Genomic DNA, 10,252 nt, shown 5'->3' with positions numbered 1-10,252 from the left:
ACCATCTGAATGCACATGTCCCCAAAATAATTGAGAGTGTAACACAATTAACATCATAGCTTAAAAAAAAAGTGAACATTCAATATCCATGGTCCACATATGATTTAGATTTGAAATGTGTTTTATAAATTTTAGGCGATTAGGCTCCAATTATCATCATTTATCTTGTCAAAATAGTTTAGTTAAAATGTTTAATAAAGTAATGGTCATAATACATTAACCAACATTGAATTAATTTTAAAAAAGAGAGAATCAATTCCCTTATAACTTGTCTTATTTGTCAACAAATTCTCCTACCCGTTCTTTCTACATATGTTAATTAGGCTTTGATTATGTGCACAAGATGATAAATGCTTAAATGTTCCCATTATTTCGTTGAAAAGTGCTAGAATTAATAATTGAATCAATGTTGATCCCAAGTGGACAATTCAAGAAAGAGACAAATGTGTTGTATCTCTTCACTTCCATACTTCTACATTGATGAGTGAAATAATATTGACATATACCATTACACGTTGTAATTAGAATCAATAAACTCATGAATGCATCTTCACTATCAATGCTTTCATGGGGACATGTCCTCTCCTTTTGGGCAATCTTAGAATCCAATTGTATTGCGACATATCATCAAGATATTATGCACAATGATGTTTAGTCTTGACTTAGTTATTTTTCCCACACAAAATATATTACTTAGAATAAGTATCATCTATAACACTCCTAATATTTTTTCTCCTTTTTTTCTTAAAGATATACTAACACTATTCCACATACCATCAATATTAAATAATATAATATATAATAACAATATCTACATTACATTCCAACTATAATAATATGCATTAAGACACAACCCATACAATTATATAATTAAGAATCAACATCATAAATTAATATGTAATGTGTTCTAGTAATAAAACTATGTGCCTTTCCTCAAAAGAAACGAACGCGGGTATGACCCTTCAAAAGACATAAAGATAACTTTGTGATATCTAAACAATCACGAGCTACACGGAGGGAATCAAATTCAAAATTCAAAGTACATTTTATATAATATATTAATAACTTTAGCGTTTCAAATTTATAACGGCTAGAGAAGCTGCTGCCCTAGGCTCACATTCTTCTCGGAAATCTACACCAGCTGCTAATTTTTCTGCACCCTTGTGATTTTCCGTCCAAAGGAATAGCAGGTTGAAATCGTTGGTAAAATACCCAATTGTCTGAGCTAGTTTCCACTAAAAATTCTGGATCGTTTTCTCTTCCCCTGAGATAATTGTAGAGAATGTCTACTCCGAAGCCGCACACTCCCACAGGGTTTTCGCGTTCAAGGTTTGGGCCTCTGTCCCAAGCACAGAGGGTTGCAAGGCCCGATCTGGAGTCCAAGGTTCGAGTCGTGGTAAGAATAAGGCCCTTTCTTGCCTACGAAATCGAAGCCGCCCAAGGAAATCCGAAGCCCTGCTTAACCATCACGAAACCGAACGGGATTTTGGAAAAGGAAGATACCTTGCATTTGCAGGATGTGAAAACAAGGTAAGTTTAATCTTATGTTTCCGATGTAATTTTTAATTTCGGGTAATCTTTTCTGGTGTTTCTTCCCTTTTAGTTACCCGGGACTTGAACCTAATTTCTGTCTCAGTTTCAAACAAGCAGTCGAAGTTGGGTGCTTTAATTTATCGATTTCATGTTTTACTTGGCAAGTTTCCCTCGCCCTGCAGAAAGGGGCTTTTCTTTGGTTAAAGTCTTGTGGGCCTGAGCAGCCAGTTGCATCAAGATTTTTTTCACCTGTTATTTTAGTATTTTGCCCAATTTCAGCGCTTATCGGTTCGATATGGCATTTGACGGGATTTGAACAATCATTATGCCTTACTGAGCATTTGAACCTGCTGTTCTGCTATGGAAACCCTGTGATATCTATATCTTAAAGTTCATCCTGGAATACGATGCTATCTTTTCCCAAATTTCACCACTTGGTGTGCCTCTTTGACGGTGTTTCAACAATCTTCATGCTTTATTGAGCATTTGAACCTGGTGTTCTGTTATGGAAAATCTTGATTTATCTCTTTAAGTTCATCCTGGAGTCTGATGTTGTCTTTTACTGAATTTCGCTTCTCGGACGCCTCGTGACAATTTGTACCCTGATTTCTCCCATGAAATGCCCTGGCCCTCACTGGTTACGGACCATTTCTGAGTTTGACGTTGTATTTTATCCAATTTTATTGCTGAAAGGCTCGCATACAGTTTTGAACCTGGGGGTTGCTGCTTTGGAATCCCTGACTATTTGCCTCATAAAGAGGATATTTTGGATTAATCAATGTTGTTTACAATGCTATGTGTAAAGGGATTTGTTATTGAAGCTTTTTCTGTTTTTTGTATGTTTCCAGTCGGAGCGAGTCTTATAAGTTTGACTTTTGCTATGGTCAAGAAGATGAGGTGGGTCAAATATTTTCGAGAGAAGTGGATCCAATTCTTCCAGTGCTCTTTCGTGGCTCTAATGCTACTGTTTTCGCTTATGGCGCTACTGGAAGTGGCAAAACATACACGATGCAGGTCTGTAAAAGGTTAATATTATCACACATATCTGTGGAACTGTTTTATGCATTTATGAAGCATTTTAAGTGGAATAAAACTTTAACTATAATGACATTAGGATTTGAATAATCTGGATATCTAGTAAGTGGGAAATCTTTTAGGAAAATGGCAACATAATTCATGTTTTGTGCCTGTATAGTTTACAGGATTCTGATTGTTGAATAGCGGGGAAGAAAATGCTTAAGTAGAGTCTTTTAAGTGGTTTTATTGTTTGGATAATGTACCAATTTTTATGTGAAATTTGTAACCAAATGTTAAAATAGTTTGCTTTTTAGTTGCAGCGTTTAATGTTTTCATGTTTCACTCAGTGCTGTGGTAAATACTCAAACATGCTTAGATCTTGTAGTTCAGTGGTAGAACCACACTATTAGCATAATCTCAGTTTTATAATGGCGTGAGTTGCTCTTTGAATTTGTTTTCAAGTTTAATCACTCATTTTTCATTACAGAACATTAGAGGTTTTTGATTTTTTTAAGGTCAAAGCACTCGAATAAAATGTTAGGAATTATATGGCCTATGATTTTGGAGTTTTTTTTCAGTTTCAAGGTTCTTAATGCTTAATTAGTTGCATCTTTGTTTGATTATGTTTTAGCATTGGGGTTTCTTGTTGAATCTGAACTGAGTATTTTACATGGGTAATAAAATAATAATATTTTATTGCTTTTTCTTTATGGAACCCAATGTTACTTTGCTTGCTTTAAGGTTAAGTTTATTGAGCAAATGAGAACATAATTTTGGATATATTTTCTTTCCTTGTTTGTAGGGAACTGGAGAAAGACCTGGGCTCATGCCTCTAGCAATGAGAAGCATCATTTCCATGGCAGAGTGTACAGGCAGTACAGTTGAGATCTCATATTATGAAGTTTACATGGACCGTTGTTATGACCTTCTAGTAGATCAAAAGAGCAAAGAAATTCCAGTGTTGGAGGATTCTGAGGGCCGTGTACAACTTCGTGGTCTTGCCCAGGCAAGTGTGTTTAGAAGGCATTGTTTTTCATTGTTCAAGTTTTGTACTATCTCAGAATTTTCATTACAGAGTTCAATAAATCAATGCGAATCCTAATCAGTTTATTAGGCCCCTTTGACCTTCAATCTTTCTGAAGTCAAACAAGCTCAATACTAATAAGCTGTTCTGTCTAACTATTGTATTTTCATCATTAAGTCAACTGTGCAACACCTATCAATTCATCAAGTAGCTAAATGGTTCAATTAAGTCATCACATGAATCTAGATGTAGATCGAAGGTAGTATGTTTTCTTGAAGGATGAACGTGATACTTTGAGAGATAGCCATCTTTTACACAAAACTATTTGATTGAAACCATGGAACAAATAAATAACAGCATAGGATCCTTTTAATTAATGATCAAGAGGAAACAATTGTAAGTAAACCTGCTGAATATTTAATTCATCAGTACCCTACAACTCTTTGTGTTGTATTGATCTGGTAATCAATATGAACTAGTGGCACTGACTTAGATTGTAGCATAAAAATCTCAAAAGCTCACCTGACTTGTAAGCGCTTACGAGTTGAACCAGCTCAGCGGCTATCTTGACAAATAACTCACCACCATGTTTTGTTTTCATACTTTTTGCATCATCTTTTTCCGATATTGCTGTTTAATATATTTGAACATTTAAGCATGTGCCATCAAGGTCCATGTCGTGCTGTCTCCAGATCCCCTATCTGGATTTCAAAAAGCAATGCCAAAACTTAATCATATTTTGGGTCCATGTTTTCCATGAATGAAATTTGTAAAATACAAATAATGATGTATAAAATACTATATTGTGATGTCAATTCATTTTGTGCCTTTTATCTACAAATGAAGAAACCTGGAAAACCCACTCATGTACATGGTAAATTACTAAATTCATTTTTATGTGTTTTTTTAAAGATTAATCCACAAATTATGTATTTTGTAATTTTTCGAAAAGTCATCGTCTTCTTGAATTTGAGTTTTTGAGCTTTTTATTTGCATTTTTCTGGTGTGAGATTTTCAACCATTGTTCTGAAGTCCAATCACTGACCTCTGGGTGCCCACTGAATCTTTTAAACAAGTTACATGTTTTTAATGTTAGCCAGGAGAATAATTGAATAGCCTCAACATGTAAGTAGTTGTCCCATCTGAGCATTCCCTACTAGGCGACGACCAAAAAGCATTTAGTAAGATCCACAAGCAATATGGCAATTGCAAATTGGGTAAGCTTTCAATGAGATGACAAAAAGTTTATGCCAGCATTGTGACCCTTGGGTTTTTCATAAGAAATTCCTTCTTGGTAATTGTGATAAATAATGCTCCATTACAAAAGTTAATGGAACGTCAAATCATTTAAGATTATATGTTTATTATAGCATAACTATAAAAATCTTAGCTTGTATTGACTAGGGCACTGTGCTTTGATAAAAGTTTGAGTGACTTTTAGTTTCTCTGCAATTGCTGTTGCAGGTTCCTGTAAAATCTCTTGAGGAATTTCAAGAAGTATTCTCTTATGGGTGTATGCGTCGGAAAGTAGGCCACACAGGCCTGAATGATGTGTCCAGCCGTAGCCATGGAGTCTTGATGATTTCTGTTTCTAGTGATGATGGGAATCCAGATATGCCTCTTGTTGGTAAACTCAATCTTATTGATCTTGCAGGTAATTGATCTATAAATGTTTAAGATGTGTGCATAACAATACCTCTCTTTTGTTCTGTGGCACATGCCTTGTAGTTAGTAAACATCCTTTTAGGGTTAAGAACCTAAGATAATAATTTATGATAAAGAGAAGATTGAAATTTTACTATCAGCAGACTAATCTTATTTACTAATTTTTGACGAGGAGTATAATCTTCTTTCTAAATTTCTATCTATTTTATTTTCTGGGCAGGCAATGAAGACAATAGAAGAAGCGGTAATGAAGGCCTTCGCCTTACTGAAAGTGTGAAAATCAATCAATCACTTTTTGCATTGTCAAATGTTATCCATGCATTGAATGCCAATGAGAGCCGAGTCCCTTATCGAGACAGCAAGCTGACTCGAATCTTGCAGGATTCATTGGGGGGAAACAGTCGTGCATTAATGATTGCCTGTTTGGTGAGCATCTCTCTTAAAGTTCAAATTGCACTGCAATAAAAGATTAGGAATATTAATTCTGAATTTCTTTGATCACATCTTTTCGATTAGAATTAAATTTGAAGAATCTATGTTAATGTGAAATCTTGATGTGAACTATTAGTAATAATGCAAATTCACCAATTTTTTATGCTGATTATAAATGAATTTTCAAAACTTGAACCTAACAATTATATTTCTCCTTTTGTACTTTAATGGATTACCCTTTTTATCTGCCATAAGATAAGTTATGGTTATAGTTATGGAAGAATGGTTCTTTTTCTACTCTGTGTCTTGAATTCTCTTATTTGATGTTTTTATTCTTGATATTGCAGAATCCAAGCTCATTTCAAGAAGCATTACACACAGTTAGTCTTGCTGCTCGGTCTAGGCAAATAGGAAATCACGTTTCATTGGAATGCAAACAAGATTCCCCCAAGCTAAAAATGGATATGAATGCTAGATTAAATGCGTGGCTTGAAGCCAAAGGAAAGACAAATGGAAAACCTGCAACACCAGGTTCTCCATCTGCAGCAAAGATAGTTTCAACATTGTCATCTAAGAAAACTCCCTATCATTTGCATTCAGTTCTGAAAGCAAGTACTACTAATGGTAGTGGCTTAGTAACACCAAAAGGGCGGTAAGAAATGATATGATTAAATTTTTGGTCTGTTTTGAGTTTAAGAAGGTTTTCCATCTTTGGTCATTTCCTGAGATCTCGGATGCTTTTCTTTTGCTAATCAGGAGGCTTTTTGGAACAGCACGTCGTGTCAAAATAGCTTCCGAGGTAACTATGAAAGTGAAGATGCTTTGTAACCTAGCAATTTGGTGATTATTACTGGATGTCACTTTTGTAGATTTATGGTCATAATATTTTGTGGAAATGCAGGAAATTCCTAAGGGAAACTCTAAAAAAGATGGAGAACAGGTTGATTTGCAGGTAATTTACATCCCAAATTTCAATGTTCTGCGTGCAGAGAAATAATTTTTTTTTCCTTGGGTCTGATATAGTGTTCTAATTTTTCCATTTGCACTAGTCTGTTTCTCCTCAGAAAAACAGCAATTGTTCAACAGCAGGAGGAACTGACAAGGCTAGCCAGTCTAGTTCCCTAATTTGTGCTATTAGTGATGTCGAATATAATACTCTGCCTGATGGTACGCAAAATATCTTAGTGACTACGTGAGAAGTTATGAGCTTTATCATATGATTTGGTAGAAACACATAAGCATATTCGTATGTTTTCAGAATTAAGGTTCTATCTGGCCCACATAAACCATATTTATGTAATAATCTATCAGATGGTATTCTTAATATGCAGATAAATCTTCTGATAAAGAGAACATGGTGGTAAAGGAATATGTTTTTGAGGGCTCTTCGCCTCCATTGAGTACAAGATTAAAACAACTACAGAGTGCCTTAAAAGAGATGCTGACCCCAAAAGATTCCAATGTAGATGAAATTTTTCCTTTGAATGTTACCCCTTACAAATCTTCTGGGGTACCACTTTCAAATGCAGAGCAACTAGTTCCAACATCCTGCAGTAAGTGTTCCGGTGTGCCATTGTCCAATACTGAACAAACTCTTCCAATGAATGTTACCTCCAGTTTAAAATCATGTGAAGTGGCCCTGGAGGCTGCAACTCCAAGTACTCCTCTGGTAGAACAGAGGGATATTGTAGAAGAAAATTGTAAAACTGGAACTCCGTTATCAAAATGGAGTGTCCGTAGCTCGGGGTTAAAGGTATATATTCTTTTTTCATTTAGTTTCTATTGCTTTTAGAATTTTTATTGATGCACATGGATTTAGCTTGATGCAATCTTTATATTAATATACAGAACACTCTTGCTCAAGAATATCTGAATTTTCTGAATACTGCTAGCAGGTAAGACTTTCTGGATTTTACCACAGAAGTGTTTTCTTTGTTGTGATTATTTCTCAATTTTGTTAAGATCCAAGGAATATAGATATGTGTAAAGGCCAAATACCAATTTGGGGAAATTCACAAGGGGTTCTATATTACATTCACTTTGTACATTTTTCGAATTTGATATCCCTTGTATTAATCTCATAGGTATATGTATGTCTATATGGAGAGAGTGCAAAATTGATGTATATTTAATGAGAGTTCAGATTGTGGCTTTTTGAACAATCTTTTACATTGTGATTGATGGAATCTCAGTACAACAACTCCATATTTATTGTCCTTAGTCTTCCTTGAGTACGTTAACAGTATAGCTACAATTGTGTTTACACTTTTGTTCATCCTTTTATGTTATTCATCCTACTGTTCCTTTTTGGATCATATTTGGCAATTTATAATTCTGTATTCTTTGTACATACTCTCACTTGTTGGTAGCAACAATAGCAGGAAAACTCTGTCCAATAACTTGGTAAACCAAATTATAGCTTTTTTCATTCAAGTGCGATTGAGTTAAGAAAAATACGAAAATCAAAAAATCCATCACCTTAAAAGCAGAAATTATTTCTTTTTTACTCTACGTAGACAATTTGTGTGAACACATAAATCACAGAGAAACTGCAACTCAACGAAAAACAGAAAAAAACACTACCAGTAATCCAGAAACTAATATTCTGACAGGAAAATTACCTGGTTACATTTTATAGCAAATATCTTGATTTTTAAAATTTTCTAGTTAGATAACCCAGTAGAGCAATGGCGATATATTGCAATGAATTGCTATTCGAAAACAACTCTTCTATCGCGTTTGACCGCCAAAAAATTGATACTGTTATATTGCATTGATAATTTCATTTCCTTTCCTGTAATAATATAGGCACAAAGCTATGGCCAAATGATCAGCTATCAAATTTTGATGTCAAACTTCTGTATCTCGGAAGCACTATCCATCTATAATTGATATGAAGTACTGTTATTTCCAAGTAAAATGTTCGTCCATATATAATCTGGACAGCTTCTGATTGTCTTGTCTTGTCTTGAACGTAGGGAGGAACTGCTTGAGTTGAAGGTAAGCATGGCAATTTTGTTGCAATTTTTGCTAGTGCTATGTTTATGCCTATTCTTGGCCTGATTTTGTTGATAAAATTTTAACTAGGGTATTGGAGAAAGAAGAGCTGATCAAATTTTAGAACTGCGAGAAACTTCCCCGGAGGGCTTGAAGGAGGTAGTTATATCTTTGAATGTATTTAAAAGTATTTTTTGAAAAATGAATTTGTGTGGGAAGATCTTTGCTAAGTAATACACTAATTTTGTTTTGCAGCTCCATGATCTTGAGAAAATTGGGCTTAGTTCCAAGCAGGTATTAAAAATTCCATATGCTTAATATGATGTTTCTTAGTTCAATGATATAATGGGATGTTCTACGCTATAGTAAGCTAAAATAGTTTTGACTTGTTTCTGCAGATACAAAACATGTTCAAGAGTACGGCTCGGCAAGTCTTTGGTTGAGACAAAAAGAGTTGTTCCTTGTGTTAGGCCTTATTTTCTGTAATATATGACCTCTTCTATGCCAGAAATTGGCATTCATTCTCGAAGTATGAGGAAAAGCTGCTTTTTCCCTTAAAATGGTAGACAGAGGATATAACTTCTAAAATTCAGGAAGTGTGAGATACTCATCCTCTAATCATATGAGCAACATGAGTCGTGTATTTTTAGATACCTCTTGACGCTTCTTGGAAGCTCATTCCACATAATTGCCATGAGCTAGAGGGTTCTCTGGAGTCCAATTGAATATGAGAATTATTCTTAAAAGATACTGTGTTCTCTTAGGACTTTGGAGCTTTAAGTGGTATATGTTTCGTGCCTTGTAGGATAGAAAGGTCTTCTAATGAGCCTATTCAACATAATTGCTTTCTATTGTGAGATTTTCAGGATTTTAATTAAATTGACATTTCACGTTATTTTTGGGCATGCTATAATGTTGTACATTATACCCGGCAGAATGAAAACTTTTCAGTTGTTTTCTTCATGTAAATAAAGCCAAGACAATTTGTGTATTGTTCATCATTATAGATTTTATCTGGTGAAACATCTGCATAACATCATGAATTTGATTTCGCTTTCTTGTAATGTCTTCCAAAGGCTACCAATAATAGAAACCATTAACCTTTTTTTGTCAATTGGCCCTTTGAGCATTTAGAGGGTTGAAGACTCTATTATTGATGAAGTTTAATATTCTCATCACTTGTTCACCTTTGCTCATCCCTAAGAACCCTAACGTTGGCATGATACCCTCAAACTATCTAGCATAGTTGGCTCGATTGCATAGTAATAGATTTGTAGGTTATTCTAGTAGTTGATTTTATTATTTTGAAGCAAACTTTTTCTAAGCTTCATCTAGATTGATCTAGTAAGATGCATACATGTGTATAGAATGAATGTTGCAAGTATGGATAAGTTTGTAATTATACACGGGGATAGTAGATGCAAATTAGATAGGGATACTCAACTTTGTTATAATAGATATTCTTTTTGAGAATTTTGAAATTTTAATTGTCTAGAGTTTAGAAATGATAGGGGTAATTCCTTGGATGAAATCCAAGGGTTATTATTGGAGGGCCTTTTTGTGTCCATTGATTAGATCTTGATA

General features: G+C 34.5%; 1 protein-coding gene across 1 annotated transcript; it reads left to right on the top strand.

Annotated features, from left to right (window-relative positions):
- Nucleotides 1–1,083: 1,083 nt before the first annotated feature.
- On the top strand, nt 1,084–9,563 carry LOC149562912 (ATP binding microtubule motor family protein). The gene is made up of 15 exons (XM_089826360.1): nt 1,084–1,530; nt 2,382–2,547; nt 3,353–3,556; nt 5,039–5,228; nt 5,460–5,665; nt 6,019–6,323; nt 6,428–6,470; nt 6,573–6,623; nt 6,721–6,838; nt 7,003–7,424; nt 7,520–7,566; nt 8,650–8,671; nt 8,759–8,827; nt 8,924–8,962; nt 9,067–9,563. The coding sequence occupies exons 1-15, from the start codon at nt 1,283–1,285 to the stop codon at nt 9,109–9,111; spliced, it is 2,175 nt and encodes a 724-aa protein (XP_089682486.1). The 5' UTR covers nt 1,084–1,282; the 3' UTR covers nt 9,112–9,563.
- Nucleotides 9,564–10,252: the final 689 nt, after the last annotated feature.

The sequence above is a fragment of the Cupressus sempervirens genome, chromosome 4, assembly GCF_028749045.1.
Source record: "Cupressus sempervirens isolate cs-2001-9-10 chromosome 4, ASM2874904v1, whole genome shotgun sequence".
In the NCBI taxonomy this organism is placed as follows: Eukaryota; Viridiplantae; Streptophyta; class Pinopsida; order Cupressales; family Cupressaceae; genus Cupressus; species Cupressus sempervirens.
Note: the sequence above shows the minus strand (reverse complement) of the source record. Positions and strands in the feature narration are given on the sequence as shown.